Raw genomic sequence first — 27,989 nt, 5'->3', positions numbered from 1 at the left:
CTCCTGCTGGCCAGGTTTTCACCTGCTTCTGAAGCGGTTTTGTGCGTCTGACGAGCGGTCTGTATGCTGGAATTAACATAACAGAGATGTGGTCTGAGTAGCCGAGGTGGGGGCGGGGCTCCGCCCGTGCAGCGCCTGGGATGTTTGTGTAAACAAGATCAAGCGCGTTCGCCCCTCTCGTTGCAAAGTCCACATACTGATGGAATTTAGGGAGCACTGTCTTGAGATTTGCAATATTCTCCAATAACAATATTTTATTCTGCAGTATAGCTACAAATGTAAATGTACGTTGTTTTAAAGGAGTTTTAGATGTTAATTTTGGAAAACGAGCCAAAAAACACTGATCAAAAACTTTGTTGCAGTGTATAATGGGCGAAGACTCTCACGTTTATTTTCACTTCGATCCATCTTTAACTCACAAAAACAAACTCAATCTTCTTTATATAGCTGCGTATCGCTGATTTACTTCACAATAAGATACACAAGTGACACATAGGCTACAGTATATTATGATTCAATACATCTCAGTCCATCACGTTATTAATCTAGCTACTGCAAACACGCACGAGGGACGGGCATCCCCGCGCCAGAGGGTGCCTCAGTCGGGTGCAGTCTCAATCTCTCCCCCTTTTATTGCTGTGAAGCACTTTGGTCAACTCTGTTGTTTTGAATGTGATATAAATAAAGCTGGGCTGAGATTAAAGTGCAAATTCTGTGATTTTAATTGTATAAATTATATAGTTTACATGTGCTGCAGTAGATTAATTATTTGCTGTGTCATCTCGTACAACGTGAATGATTCTCAATATCTGTGGAGTTTCTTGTGGATGAGCGGTTTTAACGATTTTAATTTGATTATTTGTCCATTTCAGTGTACAAGGAGTAACAGAGCACACGTTCAAAATAAGCCTGTGAGCATTTTAAAGCTGTCGTGTGTCAGTCAGACTGTGCACTGCTACTGGACAGTCGGTACTACCGGTACTGCAGAAACACTGGTATCATTACATATTTTTTATTTTAGTATAGATTTGGTACTGAAGTACCGGTACATTTGACAATACTATACCTGCATTTGTTTCAGAATCTGGTGTTTTCTACCTTAGCGCAGTTCGTTTAGGCAAATATGAACACGCCAGTCACACTCTGAGCCGTACCAAAACAAATGCTTTGACTTTCTTGTGCATAAAACAAACTAAAATATTTTGATAGAGATGTGAATATATCAATACAATGCAAGTCAAGGGGGTCTTACACTTTCAAGCTCAAAAAGGGACATAAAAGGTGATCCATATGACTCCAGTGGTTTAATTCATGTCTTCTGAAGAAATATGATCGACTTTCCTTTTTCACTGTACATCTTACCATTGCAGTCTCTGGGCATGATCTTGATTTAATTCTCAGTTGCACTTATGTGTGGTTTGTGCATGCGCAGAGGGTTATAAATTTTAATCGATCTTTAAGTGTAATGATGACTTTATTTTCTTTTTGGAGATATAAAGTGTTGGACCACATTGACCTGCAATGAATTGAAATATTCACATCTACATCAAAATATCTTTGTTTCACAAAATAAATAAAGTCATACAAACTTGAGATTACATACGCATGAATAAATGATGAGAGGATTATAATTTTTTTGGGTGAACTATTTAAGACAGCATCACACTAGTGACTCCAAAAACGAAAGCTTCATGAGGCCTGTTTGTGAATTTAAATCTTGAAATGTGACACAAGTCCATGTTGCTAAATAAAGTCTCCATATATGTATCTTGACTGTTGCTGTGTGTTTTGTAGATTATCTCGCTGTATGGTGACCGAGGTTGGCTGTTGTTATGTTGCTTCAGCTCTGATTTCAAACCCTTCACACCTTAAAGAGCTGGATGTAAGCTGCAATCACCCAGGAGAAGCAGGAGTCAATCTGCTCACTGAGAGACTCAATGATCCACACTGCACACTGGACAAACTCAAGTATGGTGTGTGTGTGTGTGTGTGTGTGTGTGTGTGTGTGTGTGTGTGTGTGTGTGTGTGTGTGTGTGTGTGTGTGTGTGTGTGTGTGTGTGTGTTTTTCAGAGGGTGTGTAATTTATTTTGAATTATACACAGGTCTGTTGAATGTTTGATTCTGACTGGTTGACTACAATTCTAAAGTGTGCAATTATGTTTCAGTAAACGCACGTCGTTCCAGGTCTTGATCACATTATGGTTTAAATGACTAATTAAATTACACCAAATTATTTTGGTAAACACTGCAAAATAACCAGATAAAATAAATCCAGTGGCTGAATATTGTAGATTGGATGAGATGAATTACAAACAATTTCTATATTATCCTAAATTCATTTTAATATCTGTGGAAAGCACTCTTGCTCTCACGTATATTCTTACACACACATACATATGCACACACATAGGCACTCTTGATGAACACACAGAACCCTTAAGTCAACGTACCCCCTCGACTCAATGTGCTATATGCATGGAACGTTAATTACAACTTCCGGAATAATATAAGCCAGATCAAAAACTTCCGGTGAAACGTCACTTGCTGTAGGGGCATATTCAATTTTCTGATAGACAGTGTAAATAGCCTGTAAGGTGATATCTATTTTTTATTTTTTTTTGTAACAGTTATTCACTTGTTTAAATAGATTATAAAAATAAGTGAACGAAATGAAACAGACGTTTAAATTTCAGCATTTTGAGTGGACGACAGCTGGGCACTGTTGCGTCACTCAGTGTTCATCCTCATCTAAATTAAATTTGGCTATTAGTTTTCAAACCCAGGCTATTGCATATCTGAGAGTGCACGTTGAGCGCCTTATTCACAGATTAAAGGAACACAAATTCTTTGAATGGATTTACATCTCTACAACTTCATACAGGGATCTGTATTTTTCCCTCATTTTCAGTTTCATGCTTCCAGTGAATAAACCTACATTTGTTTGTAACTGCCTTTTTTAAAGGGCTCCCCAAAGCATTGTGTATTTTATCGTGGCCATTACAAACAGCATTTAAACAATACTATTTTTAGGTCTACTTAGGAAGCTTAGAAATGTTGGCATTGATAGGAGGATCTTAACTATTTTTTATAGATCTATGATCGAAAGTGTTTTAATTTATAATATTGTATCATAGTACGGAAACTTAACAATGAGACAGAAGAACAAATTAACATGAGTAATTAATGAGGCAAATAAAATTATTGGCCAAAAACAGAGTACACTGCAAGAGCTGTTTTCACATTTCATGGAGAAAAGGGCGCTAGCAGTATATTCAGATCAGACTCATCCCCTCTACTCCTGCTTTGAGGTCCTTCCTTCGGGGCGGAGGCTACGTATACCGTTTGCCAAAATGAACATTTACAAAAGATAATTTGTTCCATTGGCGGTGACTGTTTTAAATCAAATTCTCAATTGAGGCGGGTACTATAAGTGTGTGAACATGTACTTGTATTAATTTGTTTTATTCATGTATGAGTGCTCAATCATTTATGTTTTATGTCTTGATACCAGTGTCAAAGATGAATTTCTGTCCAGTAAATCTGAACAGACAATAAAGTCAAACAAACAAACATACTAATGAGATATAACCTCAAACACTCACATAAATAACATTTATAGGAAAATATGTAATTTAATAAATTAATGATGACATGTTCAACTACATAACATAATTTGTATACATTGTATACTAGAATTCTATTCTATTAGAATATATTTGTGGCAGATGACAATAGTGAGCACATGAAAACCAAAGTATTTGAACTTTGTAAAAAAAAAAAAACTGATTGAAAGTTAACCATGGAAATTGTCAAGCCAAAAGCATAGTTAGGTAAAAGTAATCAACCTTTTGTATTTATGACTCTCCCGTCTCTGAATATTCTTTGAATAAACAATTCAATAAATGCTATTCCCATTGTTGTTGTGGGTGGAGCAGTTTCCCTTGGCATTCCTCAGTAAATCTCATTCACACGCAGAACTGACATGTCTGGAAGGTCACAGGTCCGGTCACAGGCCCTGTTATACAAGTTACTCCTGAAAATATACACAACTGAACAGTTAGACAAGCATGTACTGTTTGTTATTATCATAAATTAATGCTTTTCATGTCAAATTCTACTTCAGGGTTGTGTAGCTCTATGCTACAGTGTGTGTGTGTGTGTGTGTGTGTGTGTGTGTGTGTGTGTGTATGGACATTCAGTTCAATTAGAGGTTCATCTTTAGTCTAAAAATACAAAGTACAATTTTACATTTCCAGTACATATTTGAATTCATGTAGCAGACATACTGCCCATTTCTACAGATTACCTGATCACTTCAGCCAATCTTCTCTCTTTGGCCTAGCTGACAACACCACAATCTCATTTGTTGGACCAGGCTTAAAGCCCTGTCAAGAAATTTGTACAAGAACTTATTTTAATTTTTTTATTTTAATTTTAGCTCATATGGTCATATTTTCAGAAGGAAGGATGCTGCATGGAGCCTTGAAAGTTGATGTGATTTACATAACATAACCAGGAAGAAGTGAGACACATAATATGTTAATTGTGGTAGTGTTGAAAACATCACTTGGGTTCTGGGTTTGTGCCACTGCAGCTCAGACCCTGTGCAGCTGTGAGTAGGGGGACAGCCGTTACTCCCTGCTGGCTGTAATGTGAGGTCTGGTAGAGCAAATCTGCAACATGATTGCATAGTGCAAGCCCTGCCACACATGAGCAATGACAGGCCAACAGCTCAACGGGTTTAGAGTCTTTGAGAACAACCTGTAAAATAATAATAATAATTATTATTATTATTATCAATTGATACTGTATTTCATGTGTTTTGAGATTCAGGTAATAATTTTATTGAGAGTGGCTGAGATTACTGAAATATGGGGGTCAGAGCAACAGGACGTCAGTCATTTAAGAAAGTGATTTTTGATTGCTTTGGTACGGGCACAAAGGTGGACATTTTAAAGCATGTGGGGACTACAGACAAGGAGAGGGAAAGGTTGAACATGTCAGTAAAAACACCAGCCAGTTGGTTTGCGCATGCTCTGATGATGCAGCCAGGAATGCCATCTGGACCCATGGCTTTACGGATATTCACACGTCGGAATGATCGGGTTACATCCGCTACAGAGACCGAGAGTGAACCAACATCTGTAGCTTTGGCCATGAGAGCTTGTTTATGCTCCTCTGCATTCCCGCACATTAAGTGCCGCAAGAACATCGCTATTAATCCATAATATTTCATGTTATTTATGGTAGTCAAATAAAGGAAAGCCTCCATCGCCATCATTTACAGCAGGCATGATCACACCTGTATGGAATGAGATTGTAACAGTTCAAGGATGGGCAAGGAAGAGGTGGGAACTGGCTGAACAGCCAACATAACTTTTAATGTCAAACTTAAAATAAACATAAACATAAACATACACACATGCCTCGAGGTCACGTGTGTCTCTCTCTCTCTCAAACTGGTGCCAACAGCTCCCCTTTATCTCGCTCTCCCACTGATCAGCTGATTCAGCACCGGCCATGGACCATCATGCCCTCCTCCTCGTTACACTCTTCCCCTGCCCAATTTAGGCCTACCAATCTGACTGTGAGTGAGTTAGTGAGAGAGGGAGTGTGAGTAAGTGAGTGAATGTGTGAGTGAGTGTGTGAGTGAGTAAGTGAGTGAGGGAGGGAGTGATAGTGAGAGTGTGTGCGTGAGTGAGGGAGGGAGGGAGTGAGAGTGTGTGTGTGAGTGAGGGAGGGAGGGAGTGAGAGTGTGTGCGTGAGGGAGGGAGGGAGTGAGGGAGGGAGTGAGAGTGTGTGCGTGAGTGAGGGAGGGAGTGAGCATGTGTGCGTGAGTGAGGGAGGGAGTGAGAGTGTGTGCGTGAGTGAGGGAGGGAGGGAGTGAGAGTGTGTGCATGAGGGAGGGAGGGAGTGAGGGAGGGAGTGAGAGTGTGTGCGTGCGTGAGTGAGGGAGGGAGTGAGAATGTGTGCGTGAGTGAGTGAGGGAGGGAGTGAGAGTGTGTGCGTGAGTGAGGGAGGGAGGGAGGGAGTGAGTGTGTGCGTGAGTGAGGGAGGGAGTGAGAGTGTGTGCGTGCGTGAGGGAGGGAGGGAGTGAGAGTGTGTGCGTGAGGGAGGGAGGGAGTGAGTGTGTGTGCGGGAGTGAGGGAGTGAGAGTGTGCGTGAGAGTGTGTGCGTGAGAGGGAGGGAGTGAGAGTGTGTGTGTGTGCGCGTGAGGGAGGGAGGGAGTGAGAGTGTGTGCGTGCGTGAGGGAGGGAGGGAGGGAGTGAGTGTGTGTGCGTGAGTGAGTGAGGGAGGGAGTGAGTGAGAGTGTGTGCGGGAGTGAGGGAGTGAGAGTGTGTGCGTGAGAGTGTGTGCGTGAGAGGGAGGGAGTGAGAGTGTGTGTGTGTGCGCGTGAGGGAGGGAGGGAGTGATAGTGTGTGTGTGCGTGAGGGAGTGAGAGTGTGTGCGGGAGGGAGGGAGAGTGTGTGGGTGAGTGAGAGTGTGCGTGAGTGAGGGAGTGAGTGTGTGTGCGGGAGGGAGGGAGAGTGTGTGGGTGAGTGAGGGAGTGAGAGTGTGCGTGAGTGTGTGTGTGCGCGTGAGGGAGGGAGGGAGTGAGAGTGTGTGGTGCGTGAGGGAGTGAGAGTGTGTGCGTGAGTGAGAGTGTGTGCGTGAGTGAGGGAGTGAGAGTGTGTGAGTGAGGGAGTGAGAGTGTGTGCGTGAGGGAGGGAGGGAGGGAGTGAGAGTGTGTGCGTGAGTGAGGGAGTGAGAGTGTGTGCGTGAGGGAGGGAGGGAGAGTGTGTGGGTGAGTGAGGGAGTGAGTGTGCGTGAGTGAGGGAGTGAGAGTGTGTGCGTGAGGGAGGGAGGGAGAGTGTGTGCGTGAGTGAGGGAGTGAGAGTGTGTGTGTGCGTGAGTGAGGGAGTGAGAGTGTGTGAGGGAGTGAGAGTGTGTGGGTGAGTGAGGGAGTGAGAGTGTGTGCGTGAGGGAGGGAGTGAGAGTGTGTGCGTGAGTGAGGGAGGGAGAGTGTGTGCGGGTGAGGGAGGGAGTGAGAGTGTGTGCGGGAGGGAGGGAGGGAGAGTGTGTGCGTGAGTGAGGGAGTGAGAGTGTGTGTGAGTGAGGGAGGGAGGGAGTGAGGGAGGGAGTGAGAGTGTGTGGGTGAGGGAGGGAGGGAGAGTGTGTGGGTGAGGGAGGGAGTGAGAGTGAGTGCAAGGGAGTGTGCGTGTGAGCGAGTGAGCGTGAGTGATTGTGACACAATCGAGTGTTAGTGAATGTGTGTGTGTGTGTGTGTGTGTGTGTGTGTGTGTGTGTGTGTGTGTGTGTGTTACTGATGTGTGTTGTTTATGCAGACTGTGTATTTATTTATAAAATACTTTAATGGAAATTTCCTGTTTCAATACAAATGAAACTCAATCAACAACATTTGAGGCATAATATTGATTAGCACAAAATTAATTGTGACTCGTGCCCCCTTTTCTTAAAACATTGTGTAAATTGAGGGAAGAGGCAGAATGGAAGTCAATGGGTAATTGTTTGATGTTTAAAGACAGAAATGTGAAGCTTATAACTTTATAAATCACTTTTATTCATTATTGATTTTCACATTGTGTGGGTTTGTTTTGGGATTCAGTATCAATTTGATTTTTCAGCTCTTAAAAAGTCTTCAATGAGATTTTAAATCCCTGTAAGTGTCTCACTGGAACACAGAAAATGAGGGACGAGTGGAAATGTATTTTTGTGTTTATCAACATTATGACACAAATGCTGTGGATTGAGTTTGTATTGAACCCGGAATATTCCTTTAATGGGGCTTTTCTGTCATGTTTGTACTGGACGGTAGCGACCATGACTAACACGTGGTTTGGGATTTGGATCAGACTCATCGGACTGATTCCTGATCCAGGTAAAAATGTCAATATTGGAGCTGAAACTGTTCCAGATATCTGATTGGTGCATCTCTAGATAAAACCCTGAAAGATGTCTTAAACTGTTGTAACCGTGATATAATCAGAGTAATCGACTCACACTCGAGGTGTAACGGACACTCACTAATTTAACGGTCCATCATCAATTATTCCTCACAGAAAATAAATGTGTCATCAATGTGACGTCATGATTGTGTTTGTGTGTTTGTGTTTTATAGTGTGAATCACGGAGCAGAGATCAGAATTACACCTGGACCACAAAAATGTATGAACACACTTGCATACAAACACACTCTCACACACACATACAAACACATTTACACACACACACACACATGTTGTTGTTATTATTATTATATCCTTTATTTAAGCAGGAAGGTCCCATTGAGATTTCATTTTCATTTCATTTATTGTTTATTTTTACAGGGACAATGCACACTTAAAAGTAATTGCACCAGAATTAGCTTATAGCTAGTTTACATCTGCTGTCCCTGGGCAGGAAAACAAATAAAATAACAAACATTACATATACCCCACATAAAACATCACAATACATACATGTACAGAATATAAAATTTAAAACCTGAATATAAAACAGATAATATACAACACAGTCATTAGTGGTTGCAGATCTGTTGTGATAGTAGCCAGTACTTAAGCTTATTTTTAAAAGTTGAGAAGCTATTGAGGCTTCGAATGTTTGTAGGTAGGGAATTCCACAACCCCACTACTCTAACTGAAAAAGCTTTTTGCCCAAAGGCTGTTTTTCTGTACTGCGGTACCAAATCTCCCTGGCAGATGCTCTAGTCCTACTTGCACTTCCATTATGGGTCACGCATCCCTGAAGAGGGGTGGAGCAAGATTATGAATAATTTTGTAAATCAGGCACACATCAGTATAAAATACTGAAATTATTCATATTTAAAAAATGTAACCTTTTCAAAATGGTACAATGATGGTAGTCCCTTGATTTTTTTATCTAACACTTGCATGATTTGTTTATGAAGGAGTACACAGGCTTAAGTGTAGTTGCATCTGCTTGTGACCAAGTTGTTATGCAATACGACAAGTGAGGTAGAATCAAAGTATGTACTAAAAGAAGTGCAGCTGAATCAGAGAGCTGGTGCCTGATACTTTTAAAATTATTCAAATTGAATTTAACATTATTTATTACCCTTTTTACTTGCTTTTTAAAAGACAGGTGTTGGTCTATTATTATTCCTAAATATTTAACATGCATCACAAATTTGATTGCTTCACCATTAAATATATATATCTGGATTCACAGAGTTTTGTTTTCGTGCAGTGAAATACGTGCATACAGTTTTACTTATTTAGAGACAAACAAGACTCATTTTAAGAGATAATACAATCTCTTCTTCCTGGTCAAGACGGCAGCACATATAGTTTCACAATAAAGTTTAAAAGATAAATACTCCAAATATACAAAGAAAACTAAATATACACAATCAGATCAATAAAAAGCTTTTATACCAAATTCAGAACGCACCCTTGGGACTGTCAGCTGAATTTGAGTTGAAGATCTTGTGTAAGAGCTATTTGTACAATAGGTTAAAAGATTAGAAACATAAGGGGTAATTTACCTAAAAGTGCCAATAAATACAAACATGCAATTTTCTCCTGTGATATCAGGATGACCAAACTAACGATTCATACAAAATACAATGATGAGTACGTGACTCTGCACCACAAACGCGTGATAAACAGAGTCCAGTTTCTTCAGTAAGGATGCAGCTGAATGCATGTATAATAGATCACCATAGTCCATTACAGATAGAAAAGTACTCTCTAATATTTTCAGCATTTTGATAAAAGAATCCCAATTTTGGCCTTTTTCAACAAGTTATCAATATGTACATCGAAAGCTAATCTTTCATCAAGCCATATACCTCAATATTTATAAGAACTCTTTCTATGGATGTACCTTCTAAAGTCGAGATCGGCAGATCCGCTATTTTAGAGCTGAACACGACTAAAAATCTGATATTTGGTCTTTTTAAATTTAAAACCAGTTTCAAATGTAATGATGAATGCTGCATTATTTGAAACGCACTCTGCAATCGCTGCAAGGCTTGATTTAAGGAGGGAGCCGCTGTATAGATAATTATATCATCAGCATATAAATGAGTTTTAGCTAGATTTATTAAGACCAAGATCATTAATACAAATGCAGAATAAAAGGGGCCCTAAAACAGACCCTTGTGGAACACCATTGTTAACTTTAAGAATAGATGAGCTATAATTCTCAAATGAGACACATTGGGTTCCTTCAGAAAGTTGTTTTCAAACCAGTTTAGAGCGACTAAGACCTTTATGATGATAAATGATGATCTCCAGAATCAAATGCTTTTGAAAGATCAATAAATAATGCAGCACAAGACTGTTCTAAGGAATGAATAATATCATTTGTGACTAACATAGCTGCTGTAATAGTACTATGGGCTGATCTAAAGCCTGACTGATAGTCATTAAGTGTATCATTAGAAGAATTGTTTTAATTGATCATTTACCAAAGATTCAAATACTTTATCTAAGACGGGCAGTTTGGAGAGAGGACGATCATTATTTGGATCAGAAGGATCTCCACCTTTAATAAAGGACAACCATTGCCGATTTCCACATTCTAGGTATAACGTTAGAAGTTCAACTTTAAATATAGAGGCAACAGACTCTTCTTAAAAAATCCGGCTCAATCTTTCAATCCCAGCTGATGTTTTACTGTCTAATCTCGTTAAAATGTCACAAACTTGTGTTGGTGGTAATAGGAGAAAAAGTGAAGAACTGCAAAGGACAATGTTGGATGGGCTCAGGAGTTCCCGTCGGAACATCTCAAATACTAGAATCAAAAATCATTATTAAAAGTATCTGCAATATTTGCTCGGCCTTTAATTACATTTTAATTCACATTTAGAAAATCAGGAAATCTAGTTGACAAACTCGACACCGAAGTAGATTGAACTATTGTCCAAAACTTTGTGGGATTATTTGGATTTTCATTTATCATTGAAAGATAATAATCACATTTTGCACTTTTGATTAATTTTGTACATTTCTTGCGTAATGCTCTATAAGAGATCCAATGGAAGAATCATTTGTTTTCTTTAGTCCTTTGTGTAATAAAAGTAGAAACAGATTCATTAAATCAAGGATTATCTTCACCACTAATCCTAAATCATCTAAAAGGAGCATGTTTTTCACACATGGCCAGGAAAGTGTTTTTTTTAAATAATCTCAGGCCAAATTTACATCTGCCATAAATGTTACAACACTCGAATCACTGTTATAAATATCATGTAGAAAAGTTCCTTAAAATCTTTAATAAATCTTTTACAAATAAAACACTGTAAACAATTTCTCACACCAACAGTTGCGCAGTGATCACTAACATCATTAACACACACACACACACTCTCAGTGATCACTAACATCATTAACACACACACACACACTCTCAGTGATCACTAACATCACTAACACACACACACACACACACACACACATACACACACACACACACACACACATTTAAATGTTGTCTCTAATGTTTGTTCTTGTGTTCAGATTTCTGTGATCTCACACTGGATCCAAATACAGCACACACTAAACTCTCTCTGTCTGAGGGGAACAGGAAGGCGACACTTGTGAGAGAGAGTCAGTCATATCCGGATCATCCAGAGAGATTTAATAAGCTTCATCAGGTTCTGTGTAGAGAGAGTCTGACTGGACGCTGTTACTGGGAGTCTGAATGGAGCGGTGACGGTGTTGATATATCAGTGACATATAAAGGAATCAAGAGGAAAGGATTTAGTGAAAGTTGGTTTGGATATAATAAAATCTCCTGGAGTCTGATCTGCTCTAATAACAGTTTCAGTGTCAGACACAATAATAACAGCACATACATACGAGTCCCTTCAGTCGACTCTAAGAGAATAGGAGTGTATCTGGACTGGACGTCCGGCACTCTGTCCTTCTACAGCGTCTCTGACACACACACACTCACACACATACACACATTCAACACCACATTCACTGAACCGCTCTATGCTGGATTTAAAGTTTATAATGATTCCTCAGTGACTCTGTGTCACATTAAACAACCGTCTGTGTGAGAAACAACAGAGAACACACACACACATAAACACACATACTTATACACAAACGCATAAACACACACACACATAAACACACACACACACATGTGACTTATAGAAATATGATGACGTTAACTCACTCAAACTGTATTTAATCACAACTGTAACATATTTCCTGGTGTATTTAGTTTGTGGTGTGTGTGAATGATTTGTATCACACATCTTAATATCAGAAACATTATTCCCATGGATTTATTTCCTATTATCAGGATGTGGATCATGTCCTGGACTGAATAAGACAGTTGGGAATGATTATTTCTGTGGGCTGTTCAGAATCAGATGTATTCATATAAATGATGTGTTTTAATATAAAACAGTATTTCCATCCGTGTAAATAGTTTCATTCATCATACTTGAAATAAATCAATGTTGAGATGTTAAATGACAATATATATGTGTTAGCTGTAACTGTGACTTTATACTTGCACACAATTAAAACACTGAAGTGAATCTCTTTCTGTGTTTCTTACACAAGTGTTCACAATTACTGGAATTACTCTGTCATCATTTACTCACCCTCATGTGGTTCCAAACCCTTACCACTGACTTCACTCTTTTAATACAATGGCAGCTGATAGTGACTCATTTTAAAGCTTCAAAAGGACCCAAAAGTGTTATAAAAGTAGTGCATGTAACATGCTCCAAGTCTTCTGAAGTCATACGACGGTTTTGATGAGAAACAAGCTGCAATTGAAGTTATTTTACAGTCAAAAGTGAAAGTGAAAGCACTCATGAACATGCAAATGAGAGCGATGACAGAAGTGAAGATTTTTCTATTATTGAACAACAATAAATTGAAGGAAAAAGAAGTGAACACTTGTGCAACATTTAACAGTAATCACGTAAGAACACAAAACAAAATACAGACACACAAATCCAACAAAACAGAAAAATTAATAAATATATCAATAAATTAAAATAAATAACTTATGCATACAGAGGAAAACATTACACATCATCAGTAAGTATTACAAAAACATTTCTCAAAGTGTTTCATGAATTTGTTGCTTTTCTTGTTATTAGTAAATTGAAGAGATTTGAGAAATAAAAACATTTCTATTAAACGTGAGAGAGTCGGCTGCGAGATGTCAACATCTGTATATTTGGACATGGTGAGATTCACAGGATATATTTAATGCAAAATATGATGTCTTTGCTGTTATTGGGGATGCAGTACTTGTGAGGTAGCAAACATGCTTTTTTTTTATGTTGTCATTTCCTTTAGATGAATACATTCATTTTACATACAAAGTAAAATATTTTTATTTAACTCCTATAAATGAGTATAAAACTCAACAGATAATCATGGATACCTGGAGATTTCCCTCTTCATAGAATAAAGATCTGTACGAATTTCATCAATTGTCAAACTACAATCACAGAAAGCTTTGAAGTCGTCATCAACAACAGGAACATGACTTTGAATCTTAATGAAATCCTCACAATTATGTTTAGCAAACACAGATGTATAAAGATTCTTATAAAATTGGATATTAATTTAGGGTCATGACATCATTAATGTTAAGAGCAGTCAAGGAATTTCTTTTACAGTTTTCTCCAAAGCCCAAAAAATAACTAGAATTTGTCTCTCCTTCCTCAATTTAGCCCCAATCTAACAAAGCCGCCTCTAGCAATCTAAATAAGCTTGATTAATTTGTAAATGTAACTCCCTTAATTCAGCTCTTCTTCTTGAGACATCTTTCATAGCAATAATGCATTTATTCTTTTTAATAGTTCAGTTATTTTATTTTGAGATATTTTAAAGTCTTAATTGCAATTTGTCTGGACCTGTATTTAAAAAACGAATTTCTCTCTATACCTGTAATGCTTAATGTGTGTGTTCAGGTATTTCATATCTTTTATTTTGAAAAGTTTATTTCCTGTTCATGTAATTCCTGTTTCCCTCCATGTTCATGTGTCTTGTGTTCATTGGTTTATTGTTTAATTATCTTGTCTTTTCATTGGTTAACTTGTTTGTGTTGTTCTCCATGTCATGTATTTAAGCCTCATGTGTGCCATTGTCAAGTATTGTATGTGAGTGTAGCCGTTTACGTCACTAGTTTAGTTCACATTTATAGTAAGGGTTTTGGATTTCACATTTATTTAATAAATTACACTTGGGTCCTCACGTCATTGCCTAGTCAAGTCAAGTCAATTTTATTCAGATCATGTTGTGATGAAATTGGTGAAAGTACTCCAGTTGAGGAAGTGAGGAACATGATTAAAAACATGAGAGGAATTAGGAAAGAATATGAATATCCAGTATTAAGTATGAATGAGGAAAATGCAGTAAGTGACAAAGAAAAAGCAGAAATGTTCCTGAAAGAGCTTTTAAAAATCAATAGTTCAGATAACTTGACAAAGGCGAGTAAGGAAATGAGGGAGAAGCTGCTACAGAAACATCCAGATATATTGGAAAGGAGGAGGGCAATGGACGGTTTATTGGATGTTCCCTGAATTAAAACCAGCATTAAAATAATGAAGGTAACAACTCCAGGACAAGATGAAATGAGTTATATTATGTTAAAGTGAAGAATCACTTGGAGGAATATTAAAGTTTTATAATAGAATATGGGAAGAAGGGATTTGACCTCAGCGTTGGAGCTTTAATTATTCCTATAAAGAAACCAGGTAAAGATCCAAATGCACCTCTAAATTACAGACCAACAGCTTTAACCACACATTTATGCACATTAATGGAAAGAATGATTACAGGCCGGTTAATGTATCATTTGTTGTTTTCTCCATATCAAAGTGGATTTAGATGCGGAAGGGGAACAATGGATTCAGTAGTGAGTTTGGGATATAAGGAAAGCCTTGATAAATAAAGAAACAGTAGCAGCAGTTTTCTGTGATATTGAAAAGGCTTATGATACGTTATGGAAAGAAGGTTTGCTGATTAAATGAGATCAGATTGGAATAGGTGGGAGATTATATCATTGGATTAAAGGTTTTTTAATAGGAAGAAATATAAAAGTGAAAATTGGAGATATCAGGAAAAGGTCTGATTGAGAATGGGGTTTAGTGCAGGAGATTAAACGAGTATAATGTTACCCCAGTGGTAATATTACCATCAATACCTCTATGGATCTTACCACAGACAAATGTTGATTTATTCCTATTGGAAGCGAGACAAGACAAGGGCAAAATGCTTTAGAAGCAGAATCAACAAGGGAGTATATATGGAGCAAGTATGAAAGTTATATACAGGTTTTTACAGATGCATCTAAAGATCCAGGGAACGGTCAGGTGGGGGTAGCAAACATCATCCCAAGATTGAAAGTGGCAGAAGGAAAAAGGGTATCAGATAAAGTTTCGGTGTTTACAGGAGAATTATTAGCAATATTGCCAGCAATTAACAAAATCAAAGATATGGGATTAAACAAAAGTCTCATATGTTCAGACTCAAGCTCCGCCCTGTTATGTCTGGAAGCTCAACAGTCTGAAACTAGACAAGATATATTGATGGAGATTCTTCAGGTATTATATATAATGCAGCAGACAAATAAGAAGCTTTTAACTCCAGTAAGAGGGGATTGTCCATTAATACAGTTTCTGAATAGAACACGGTTAATTGAAGGAATATAGCGAGGCCATAATAGTTTATTGTTCTCTCTCCTCCTCCTCTCATGGGCAGTGATGGACTTGGGGCTGAAATGGAGGAGCTGAACACGCAGCGCCATTGGAAGCACGAGTCCTGAAAGGTCTGTGGAGAGAAGGGAAAGAGTCTCTGATCTGTAACAGTAGATGGCGGCAATGTTCTATTTTAGAATGCGAGCCGCCAATAGAAAGAGACTCTGGGGGCGCTAGCGAGCAGCACATGGAGGAGCCGTGTTTGTTTGTTTCTCATCCCTCGATTCTTCTTTATTGTCAGCAGTAATAATAATCCAATAATCCGATTGCATCACTATCCGGATAACAAACTCAATGAGGCGAATGTTGGACACGGGTTCTCTTCCCTGCTCGCCTTATCGTGACTCATAACTCATCCAAACATGTGTTTGACTCTGCTGAGAAACTCTTTGTTGACTCTATTACTGTTGAGCTCGGCGCAGTCTGTGGAACTGTGTCGTTTCAGCAGTCAATGTCTGGACAAGCTTTACGGCTTTTACACTTTTGCTATTTTAGCATCTGCTGGACTGTGTGAGGAGCCTATATTTAAATCACTGGAGCAGGTCGGTTTGATCTGCATGTGTGTCCATCTTTCTTTATTTCCACATTTTCAGTGTTTATTGTTCTGACGATCAATCTGTGTTTGTTGTTGTTGATGTTTAAGAAACACATATTTACTTTGGAGCTGAAAGGCAACATAAGGACTTAGGTAAAGTTGGTTTTATATTCGCACATTCGCGTTAAAGAACTTTTTCAATTAAATAGTCAATAAAGCTATTTTTTTTTTTCAGATTCGAAGCAGCTACATGATATTGACAACAAAGGTTGTGAACTACAACATTTTTTACAATCGATCAAAATGGGCAAGTATATTTTTAAGCATGTACTTTAGAGATGAATATTCAATGTGTGTCGTAACCAAGATAGGGACCGTCTAAAAAGTTCATATTGTTTTTCATCGTGTGCAAACAGACAACTACATTTTAGCCAACTGCAGATGTAGCCTACTGGCAAATATCTCTCACATGATGTGTTCTGATGCTATAGAATGTCCTTTAGCAATAAAACCTGCATTATAATGATGGTGTTTAAAAAGGTGTTTATGAAATAATAATGAATGAATCTGTACATGAACTGTAATTTGGTAACAATCCAGACTGTAGAAAGGAAAATCATGTTTAATCTCCTGAACATAGTTAATTGCTTCATTTTACAACCATTTATATTTATTTATTTATTTATTTGAGGAAAAAAAAATGAAAAAGAAGTGTGTAAGTGTGGTGGTTTTAATAATGACATATGATTTATTTAAAAAGGTTTTGAAAAGCATTGAGACCACTGCTACAAAGCAAGTTGGATCATCTTGTCTGGACCCTACAGAACATACTACAGCCCATGTCTTGCTGTTTTATTCACCTCTGTTTTTCTGTTTTTATCTGTGATAAAGAGTGTGTAACAGTGTTCTCCAGGTGTTGAATAAAAAGAATGGCTAAACTCTATTTGATGTTTTCCTGTTGTATGACATCTGTGTTTAACATGGAACTCTAACAATAACACAATTCATGTACATTGATTGATGTTTCCTGCAGAAATATTACTGTCCGTGGGACTGAATGTCATACATTATCCTGTATTCCAGAATCCACTTCTTCAGGACTTCATAACAAAAACTTAACTTGAATCATTACAATAAGGGTGTTGCTTATTTATAACGTTGAAAATATGATTAATCTAAAGTATCTGAATTTCTTTAATCAATGAAAGAAATGTGTTGTACAAGGAAAAGCAGTTATAATACATACTTTTACCTAATACATTGATCAAAGTTAATTGAGTAGAGTGATCACTAGGAACATGCTATAACCTCTGGAACATGAAAAAAGGTGAAAATAGAATAATTTCTTCAGAATAATATGATTGTAATATACTTACAGTAAGGTAGGTATTGGCAGTATTCAACATGTAGTAAGTCAGTCTGATCACTAGGAAAGCACTACAGCCATTGGAACAGGAACAAATTATTTGATAAATGTACTGTTTGGGGGGGTACAGTTGTAAGACCCAGGACCAGATAATGTGATGAAAGAAGACCAGGAGTCGTGAAATTCAATCAAATAAGTACAATTTTACTGAAGAATAGTTTGCAGTTAAATTGGTAGAGCCAGCGTCAAAGTCACGAGGAGGTCGCAAGCCAACTCTACCTTACAAACAAATCTCACACAAGTATACCTTTTACAAGGACATGCATTACATAATCGTTTACTTCTGATTGGCTAAGACAACATAAAGTCTAAACAATAATACATTTTTGATAGATAAGTGGGTATATCGCCGTTAATCAGAGTATTTGTCTATTTCCGAGATTTAAGTCCGTGGTGACCTTCTTCCAGGGTCCGAGAATGTTTTAGGCTATATCACAATGTTCAGAACCTGCAAAGAATATCAAACGCACACACACACACAGAACACTGACAAACAACAGTTCTCTTCGAGGCTGAAGAAGGCCTGAGCTCATTATCAGAAGAGCAGTCCACCTTAACAGGCTGATAAAACATTTCACTCCAGGAAAGCAGGAACGATAATATGCCCCTTTACTCCACTCCCTAAAGAAATACACATGAGATGTTCACTTAATGAAAATAAGGTGAAATTATGTATAAATTGACCCTCAAACTTATACAAGTCAACTAAGACAGATATAGATGCAGATATGCAGATATTGTTGTGAAATATGCAATTATTCTATTCTAATCATGGCTTTTGGTATATGAAGTATTTATGGGTCATCGTAAACCACAATTGTAACTAATAAAAAGTGGTTTTATAATGAAAGGTACCATAAGTACTTGTTAAACAATTTATTAAGAATGTGTTTACTGTAAAACACTTGTATTAATAATCATTGTAACCATATATTGAGAAAATAGTTTATTTAAGAAAAACACCTCAACTTGTTTTATAAAGATTTTTATTATGAAGCTGGTTTATTAAGGAAAAACATTCCACACTGAATGTTGTAAGCATTTATTAAGCAGATGATGGTGGCAGAGTAGAGAGGAGTTGAACATGTATTAGAAAGAGCTTTGCAAAAGAAAGGAGAAAAATGCCATCATTACCGTCTATGTGTTGCGGACGAGATACAGAAGATACAGCGATGATGGAAAGCTCCAGAAAAAGAGGACAAAGAGACGAAGAGTTTTATATGCAAAAGTCCTAAGGGGTCTTCCAGAAATAATGACAGTTCAAGATTTTGTGTTTGACCAATTGACTGTAAAAGACTGAATGTATGCAGAGGGAGTTTCCAGGAGGGGATTTCTGAACATGTCAAAAAGTTGATGGACTTTAAAAAGGACTGTAAAGGAATGTCCAGCCAGAGGCAGATTCACCAAGGACGTCTCCGGTGTTATGATACCTTGCCATTGCACCTCATGAAGTTAAAAGCTTGTAAATTATTTGGTTTTGATTTACTTACAATATATATATATAATATATATATGCAATACATGAGTACAGAGTCTCTCTCGCCGCTCTCTGAATCCCAAGACAATTATCATCAAAAGGCCCCTTGCATGTGAACACAACACAAGGGCACACACTGGAATGCACCTAAAAGAAAATGAATACAGAAATGATTAGGATATTGATTGTTTAATTTTTAATAAGAATAAAGTAATCATTCAAAAGGATATATATAAAAAGGATATATATAATTAAATTGAAGAGACAGGGGATTCTGACCCCAACCCTTCAGTATGTACAGTAAGGGAGTTATTGTCAAAATTCCACCTGTACTAAGTCAGTCTGGTCAGTAGGAACACACTACAGCCTTTGGAACATGAAAAAATCCCTTTGGTGAATTACTGTAAGTTTTACATAAAACATTTTTGCGTACTGTATGTACAATAGCCTACACAAAAGTACACTAAAGCAGTCTAGGTGAATACACAGCAAATATCAAACCTGAAACTATTTTTACCCTGGTTGGGTTTTTTTTTTAAAACTTGACTATGTTCATGGTGCTGTCCACGTAGGCTACATGTGGTCCTGAAGGTCCTACATGATCAAGTCTGCAAGTTGGGTAAAGTTGCTTTTTATATTCGCTTCGCATATTTGCGGAGTTCCGCGTTCAATATCTCATGAGCTGAATATTGTTACTACACAAATAACATTGTTTTAATATTTTAATCTCCTCAAAACGAGCTTTCCTTCGGGTTTGCACTTTGCAGATGGTCCCTTCTTAGCAGCCTGCGCATAGAGATCAATGTATTTTGTCCAGTGCGAAGGAAAGATCGTTTTGAGGAGATTTATGTTGTAGCTTCTGGTGTTTTATCTGTAGTTATATGTGATAGGTGTTGTGTGTAGCAACAACGTTTAATTCACGAGTTACTGAACGCGGAAGTCCGCGAATGTAAAACCAACTTTACCTAAGTTACCCGACTCGACTCCTCCAGACGCAGACGGATGTTTACAAGCCGTTTTTCAGTCAATTTCTTGCATTTTCTCCCTTATGAACAACAACTTTTGGTACACGATACAAAGCTCCTTGTGGTTTCTCGGTTTGGTTGATTTGAGCAACCATAAACTATGCAAAAACATTTTGAGTTTGTGATAGTGCCTGTACGCTAATAATCCTATGTAGAAAATCACTTCCTGCCCTCCATCTGCATTTCGCGCCACAGCAACGCACTGACGTGACGTCATGTGCAAACAAGCTATACAGCATTTAACACGATTCTTATTTTTTTGTATTATTTGTAGAAATTTTTTGTCTTGTTTTATTATTTATTGTTGTTTTTTAATAATTGTGATATTGTGTACTTGTACGTTTATTTATTTAAAAATTTTTGTTGAACGTTCTCAGCAATAAAAACTAAAATAATAAATTACACGATTACATCAGAAGTAACTGTAATTAAATTGCTGAAAAATTAAGAGTAATCCTTTACTTTACTTTTTTCAATGAAAAAGTAAATTAATTACTTTAAATAATGACATGCATTACACCCAACACTGCATATCAAGTAGAAATGAACTGGCTTTGCATTTATCCTGCATACTCATTGGCAATTCCAAACAAAGTGATAAAAAAAATTAATCAGATTAATATTGATTATATCTTTTTTTTTTTTTTTTAATTTATTTAGAGAAACAGGGACAGTGTACAATAAACATTAACCTCAAGGGGAAAGATGCATAGTACCAGGTTTTAGCTCAAGAGCTAATTTCCACCCGTAGTCCCTGGGCAGGCTGATGTTATAATAAAATACATAATACATCATACAATGAATAATTAAATTTACATTGACCAAATAAATAATAATAAAAAATTCAAGTCATTACATGCACAACATCGGTCACATGTGGGTGCAAATTTGATTTGACAAAAGCCATTTCTTTGCCAGACGTGAGAATGTGTAAATGTTTGTACTTCTTATCAACTCTATAGGCAACATATTCCACTGATGAGAAGCCACACAAGAAAAAGCAAAGTTCGCATTCGCCTCGCACTGTAGATCTAGTGGCTCGAGCTGTTGTTTCAGAGCCCAAAGTTATAAACTCTTTTAGTGGAGGAGCCGCGTTGTCATGGAGGATCTTATACATCAAACACAGGTTTGTGTGGATTATCAGGTTTTCAAAACTGAGAAATTTGTATTTTACGAGGATATGACAGTGATGGAATCGTCTGGCTTTCTTATCATGAATTTTTAGAGAACTTTTATATAATGTCTCGAGTGGCCTGAGGGCAGATTTACAAGCCTGTGACCAACTTGTCAAACAATAAAGAAAGTGTGGAACAATCATTGCATTTAAATAGGCTCCTGAGGCCTCAATTGTAAGGGAATTTCGAATATGTCTGAATTGTACCATATTAAATTTGATTGTATTTGATAACTTTTTTATGTGCTTTTTAAAGCCTAAATTCGGTTCCAATATGACACCTAAATATTTTACCTGATCTGGATTTGAAATGATTTGTCCATCAATTAAGATCTTAGGGCAATTTTGTATTTTATAACGATTTGTAAAAAACATTGAAACAGTCTTATTGAGATTTAAGGTGATGCATGAATTTTTCAGCCACAAAGAAACTTTCTTCATCTCTTTGGTCAGTTTTTGAGCGAATTCTTCTGCAGTTTTACCATGTGCATATATCACCGTATCATCAGCATACATAGTAATTTTACTCTTACACACAGCTGGCAAGTCATTTATGTATAATGCAGATCCATATAGAGAGAGAGTTGCGACAACTCCATTGACTCCAATGGAACGTTTTTTTTTACAGCAATGGCGGCTCGTGGAGCCTCTCAATAGTTCCCGGAAGTAGCAGCAAACACCGTAGAGATGCATCAGAACCAGAGCCATATAAAGGAGAGTTGCGACAACAGAAGTTCTAAATGTTGATCGCTGATCCAGGAAGTGCTTTTGCGGTCATTCCAAACTGTTAGAGTAGAGTGACAGAACTGCGATTATACATAAGAGATAAGGGATGTTATCGATTGGAGCATCCCCATGCAGCACAGCAAACCATGATGAAGACTATGCAACGACAACATGAAAGAAAGGACACATACAAAATGCTTGGCATGCTATTTAATTTATTAGAAATGTATTCATGAATTGCTGTAAATAGTTATTGCATTTATTTGAATAAAAATACAAAAAAAGTAATATCGTAATATGTTATTACAATTTAAAATAACTGTTTTCTATTTTAATGTATTTTAAAATGTAATTCTGTGATGCCAAGCTGAATTTTCAGCCTCATTACTTTTGAACGGCAGTTTATATACGAGTATGCTTAAGTTGTTTTAAAGCTGAATATATTGTGTATATGAATAAGTATTGTAAGAATTATACATTAGATATATAATATTTATAATACATAAATAATTATATTACTATATATAGAATTGTAAACAATAAGCTTCATTTCACTAAATTTTACATTTCCGTAACTGCTGCTAATAGTTAATAGTTCATTGACCCATTGTGCGGTGTGAGCTGGACATCACCTGTCACCAGCCTGTCTCTGTACTATCTGAAAAGTCATAAATATGACATTAGTTACCATGAGATTAGTGAAAACAATGAACATGAGGTAACATAAAAAGGCAACAGAAACCCTAGCCTGAAATAAGTTGAGGCAAATAACGGTAGCTGAACACTAATCCTCAAATATTAGCTGATTTGATCTTTAAAAAACAACATCGCTGTAACAACATACTCATGCTACATACATATGTCGGTGTGTTACATAAATATATAAAATAAATGCATTTATTGACTACTAATTACCAGAAATCGCAGTTCTGTCACTCTAACAGTTTGGAATGCCCGCCAAAGCACTTCCTGGAACTATCTGAAGTCTACATGAATCACGTGACGATCAACATTTAGAACTTCCGTTGTCGCAACTCTCCTTTATATGGCTCTGGTATAATGTAAACAGCAGTGGGCCCAGAATGGAACCTTGTGGTACTCCCATGTTGCAAGATCTTAAGGATGATTTTGTATTGTTGACCGCAACACATTGTTGTCTGTCATTAAGGTAAGATTGAATCCATGCTATTGTGTTTGTGTCGAGAAAAATCAGTTAATTTGCTGATGAGAAGCTGGTGCTTAACTGTATCGAAGGCCTTTCTGAAGTCCAGAAAGACCGCCCCTACCACACCTCCACCATCAAGACTGGATTTGATGTCTTCTAGTAAGTAGCAGCATGCAGACTCTGTGGAGTATCTTTTCCTAAACCCAAACTGGCAAGGATGTAGTGCATCAATGTGGTCGAGATGCTCTCCTATCTGCTCTGCCACCACCTTCTCAAAGATCTTGGAGATGGCTGGTAGGATACTAATAGGTCGGTAGTTTGACACACAGCGCTTGTCTCCTGACTTGAAAATCGGCTTGACTACTGCCTTTTTCAACGCCAAAGGAAAGATGTTTTCATTTATAGATTGATTCACAGCTATTGTTAGTACAGGAGTTAGAGTAATTTTGTGTTCTTTTAGAAGGGATGTATCAAGTCCAAATATATCCTTTGCTTTACTATTTTTTAAATTTGCTATTATTTTAGAAATTGTGTCTTCATCTATATTCTGCAACCTACAATAAAACGCATTGCCATCCCCATGATCATCTTGGCAGCAGTTCACTTCAGGGAAAGTCTTCGCCAGGTCTAACATAGAATCCAAGAAATAATCATTGTAATATTTAGCCAGAATTGAGCCCTCATTTTGAACTACACCATTTATTTTAAGCTGTAAATGCTCCTGATACATTTTTTCCCTTCCCAATAATTTATCCATGCTCCTCCACAGATTTTTACAATTACCTTTTGCCTCTTTGATTAGGTTTAGGAAAAAAATTGTTCTGGAGAAAGAAAGTCCATTACATTAAAAGAGCAAAGTTGACTAAAGATTTCAAGGAGGGAGGTCTACAAGCCATTGACTTTGATTCCATAAATGGTACCCTGAAAATTAACTGGTTAAAATCTTTTCTAAATAACAACAACTTTTGGTTTCATATTCCCAGAGAAATCTTTAGGGATAGAGTTTTTACTTAGATGTGATTTCACTCCCCAACGTCTCCCTGTCAAACTATCCCAGTTTCACCAGCAAGTCTTGTTGTACTGGAAACTTTTATACAATCATAATTTTACACCACATAAGACCCCAATATGGAATAATAGATATATCACAATAAGAAATAAATCAATATACAATAAGGACTGGATGGAGAAAAGTATCTGGTCGGTGCTTCATTTAGTCAATAGCAGAGGATGTTTTATTTCATATGAGAACTTTTGTCTTAAATATGATATTATCTGTAATCGGAACACATTTAATTCTATAATCAAAGCCATCCCCAACTCTATTATATGTTTAATCAAAGGATTCCTCTCAACGTCTAATCCCAGCACCCTGTGTCTCCCATCACTTTTAATTGGAGGTTACGATTTCAAAGAAACTACATTTTCAAACAAATCTATCAGAAATATGTTTGATAATATTTTATTCCCTTTTGTAGGTTATAGAAACTTCATATCCCAGTTCTTCTCAAAAGAAACAAGTTACAGGTTACAAACTAATTATTTAAAATTCCCATTAACCCCCAAAGCCAAGGAAATCCATTTCAAAATGTTAAATGATGTTTATCCTTCCAGTGAATTAGTACGACAAAGATTTGGAATTGAAACTAGAAATTGTGTATTTTGTGATGAAGTAGAAACCACTGATCATTTATTTTTCCATTGTATGTATGTAGAGGCTTTATGGCTTGACATTCATGAGTGGATTTTCCCAAAGGTTCCTCTTCTTTCAGATTTCTCTCAGAAGGACATTGTCTTTGGACTTGTTATGAACAGATACAACGATGATTTTCTGGTTAATGATATTCTTATTTTTGGAAAATTTTATATACACAAATCTAAATTTTTGAAAGTTAAACCCAGGTTTTCTGCATTTCACAATGAGTTTATTTCTTACACAAAGGCCCTGCAAATAATGAAAAGTAAATATGCACAAAAACATTTTGAAATAATTGAAGACTATGATTTAAAAAACAAACCTTAGCCTTTTATTTTTTTTTTCTCTCTTATTATTTATTTATTTATTTTTTGTTTTCTGTAATGCAATTTTGCACCTGATTTCATTGTTATATTGCAATGATATATGATTATTGCCATGCTGTTTGTATATGCTATAGTTCAATAAAAAAAAGAAAAAAAAAAAGAAATGAACTGGTTTGATTGTAGCTTAGCACCTGAGGCGGAAGTGCAGACGGCAGGGATTTCAAAATAAAAGTCCGTGGATGATAAAGTTCTGTTTTATTCCACTTTGTATGTTTTTTCATTTTTTCTTAACAGCAAACATGCTTTTATTCGACCTGTACATTTTTACACTTTTATATAATTTATTCATACAAAGTTACTCTGTAATTATCCGTGAGCAAATACTTCATACAAAATAAAAATGACAGTAATATAAACATGTTATTTTTCTCACACCGCAGAGGCTGCAGCCGCATTAATGTTTGTTTTGGTCTGATTTTCTGTCAATTTAAGTCCAGAATTAATTTTGGGAAAAAGGTCAGAACATACATAAACAATCACATCCAATCAACAATTATCTGAGGAAAACATGTTTTCATCTGTTGTTTTCAACAGTTTCACATCTGGACAAAAGATGCTTGGGTGAATCTCACGAAACCTCATATTGCACACCCTAATCAATACGAAATAAATGTGATTTATTTTGCATAAAATTAAGATTAAACATATTTCCCCATGCACTGAAATTCTCATTACAATAATGCAAATAACTCTCAGTAATGTCAAGTGAAATATAATTAATATTATTTCAATTGTGAGGTATTTACGATGGTACGATGGGAGTAACTGTACTATCTTTAATTAATAAAATCACTGAATGCAATAATAAATACTGTATAATAGTGATGACAGTCTAATGAGAATCAGGAAATGCCTGGGCATATTACAGCAATGAGAATTTGTTGGTTAATTTTCATGAAAATAACATCATAATACAAAAATAATATATATATATGTGTTTTTAATTTAGGGGCTATCTGATCTGGGTGCATTTTTATTGCAGTTTCTTCATGAGATTCACAATCTTATGAATCACATCCAAAATGTAATTTGACAAATAAACACACGGGGGCAACATGATATCATGAAACATATTCAGATGTTTGCTTCTGTCAGACTGACCGTCCATTCCTCAATTTTACGCCTATTTTATAAAAACACAAAACAGTCAAAACACGTCATATGAAGAAACCTTTAACATGCCTTCAGCACAGAGCTGTCTCCGTCACACATGTGTGATCATACATACACGACTCAAAAACACTCATCACCCAAAACGTGACTGACACTTCACCCTCAGCAATATAAAAATAAACAAATATTTCAGAAGAAATGGCGCATGAGGAGCTTCTAGCGTGATGATGGTATTTAGGAAGTTAAGCGGGAACGTCGTTTGGTCTTTGATTTCTCTTGACATGCTGTAAACTTCTGCGTCATGATTTTACGGCGTATCGCGAAGTCTGAGAAGCTCGGAGCGGTTGTCATGAAAACGGGCCAATCAAAGGATAAGGTTCAGAGGTCAAAGGTCACCAAACGGCACATTTGTTGACAGGGTGCATGGGTGACCCTCTGGGACAGTGGAACACACGGCCGAACTCTTCAAACTGAGACACGCTGCCGATGACCCTGCAGAGAGACCATACACGACACATTAATGAGTCCTGACATGTCAAGTGAGATACTGAACACATTCTCTGCAAACTGTATGTCTTTAAGTGTCCGTGTGTGTGTGTGTGTACCTGTAGTGCTCAGGTGCGTGTTTATCGGTCAGTAACTGCAGGTATATCGACTGTGATCGTCTCTTCATACACCAATTCTGCCACGAACAAATAAACATCCATAATAGTTTTTATAGCACATTTTTGGACTGAAGGACCTTAAAAAATATTGTGAGCTGATAATAACAACCACAAAACACAAAGGGTACTAATATGCTCATTGAAAATGGCGTGTGATTTAAGGGAGAGCCGGGACGGTTGCAACATGGCTTATTCCTCCAATCAGGAGTGAGCTAGAGTGATGACACTCATACTGCACATGCTCAGTTAGCCCCTCCTCCTTTCAAGCAGCCACATGTGACCATTCCTTCTGCAAAAAATACTTTTTAAATCTCCATTGCACACACACACACACAGCACACACACACACACACTCACAGACGCGCCCGCACACACACTCTCACACACGCGCGCGCACACACACACTCACTGCACACACACAAACACACACACACTCACAGAGGCACACACACACTCAGAGGAGCGCACACACAAACACACACTCACAGATGCGCGCGCTCACACACACTAACACACGCAGAGGCGCGCACACATAAACACACACTCAAAGACGCGCGCGCACACACACACACACTCACACACGCGCGCACACACACACACACACACTAACACACGCACACACGCTGCAGCACACACACACACACACTCACACACGCGCGCACACACTCACACACACACTCACACACACTCACACACACACACACACACTCACTGCACACACACAAACACACACTCACTGCACACACACAAACACACACTCACAGAGGCGCGCACACACAAACACACACTCACAGACGCGCGCGCTCACAGGCAGCCACACTCACACACACTGCACACACGCACACACACACTCTCACACACACACACACACACGCAGCAAATGTGCAAATCTTAA

At 37.5% G+C, this 27,989-nt stretch overlaps 2 protein-coding genes and 1 long non-coding RNA gene across 8 annotated transcripts in view; 2 read left to right on the top strand and 1 right to left on the bottom strand.

The window, feature by feature from the left end:
* LOC127631545 (NACHT, LRR and PYD domains-containing protein 3-like) overlaps positions 1–14,036 on the top strand; it is a 191,355-nt gene extending 177,319 nt beyond the window's left edge. For 4 of the 6 annotated variants that reach the window (XM_052109704.1, XM_052109705.1, XM_052109703.1 and 1 more), the window contains exons 10-12: positions 1,795–1,968; positions 8,120–8,166; positions 11,484–14,035. In XM_052109704.1, coding sequence (XP_051965664.1) covers positions 1,795–1,968; positions 8,120–8,166; positions 11,484–12,031 — 769 coding nt within the window. In that variant the 3' untranslated portion in view covers positions 12,032–14,035. Of the gene's footprint in view, positions 1–1,794; positions 1,969–8,119; positions 8,167–11,483 lie in introns of all 6 variants that reach the window. The other 2 variants (XM_052109708.1, XM_052109707.1) reach the window with 2 other exon arrangements.
* Positions 14,037–15,894: 1,858 nt separating this feature from the next.
* LOC127631551 (uncharacterized) lies at positions 15,895–16,965 on the top strand. The gene is made up of 3 exons (XR_007968998.1): positions 15,895–16,248; positions 16,350–16,394; positions 16,477–16,965. It is a non-coding gene; the product is annotated as an uncharacterized LOC127631551 (long non-coding RNA).
* Positions 16,966–25,475: 8,510 nt separating this feature from the next.
* LOC127631547 (endothelin-converting enzyme-like 1) overlaps positions 25,476–27,989 on the bottom strand; it is a 28,838-nt gene continuing 26,324 nt past the window's right edge. The window contains exons 18-19 of the mRNA XM_052109710.1: positions 27,035–27,111; positions 25,476–26,921 (exon numbers count right to left, since the gene is read on the bottom strand). Of these exons, the coding sequence (XP_051965670.1) occupies positions 26,822–26,921; positions 27,035–27,111 (177 nt within the window). The 3' untranslated portion in view covers positions 25,476–26,821. The remainder of the gene's footprint in view (positions 26,922–27,034; positions 27,112–27,989) is intronic.

Source organism: Xyrauchen texanus, chromosome 38 (genome assembly GCF_025860055.1).
Source record: "Xyrauchen texanus isolate HMW12.3.18 chromosome 38, RBS_HiC_50CHRs, whole genome shotgun sequence".
NCBI classification, from domain to species: Eukaryota; Metazoa; Chordata; class Actinopteri; order Cypriniformes; family Catostomidae; genus Xyrauchen; species Xyrauchen texanus.
The sequence above is the reverse complement of the archived record's forward strand: the minus strand, read 5'-3'. Positions and strand labels throughout refer to the sequence as shown.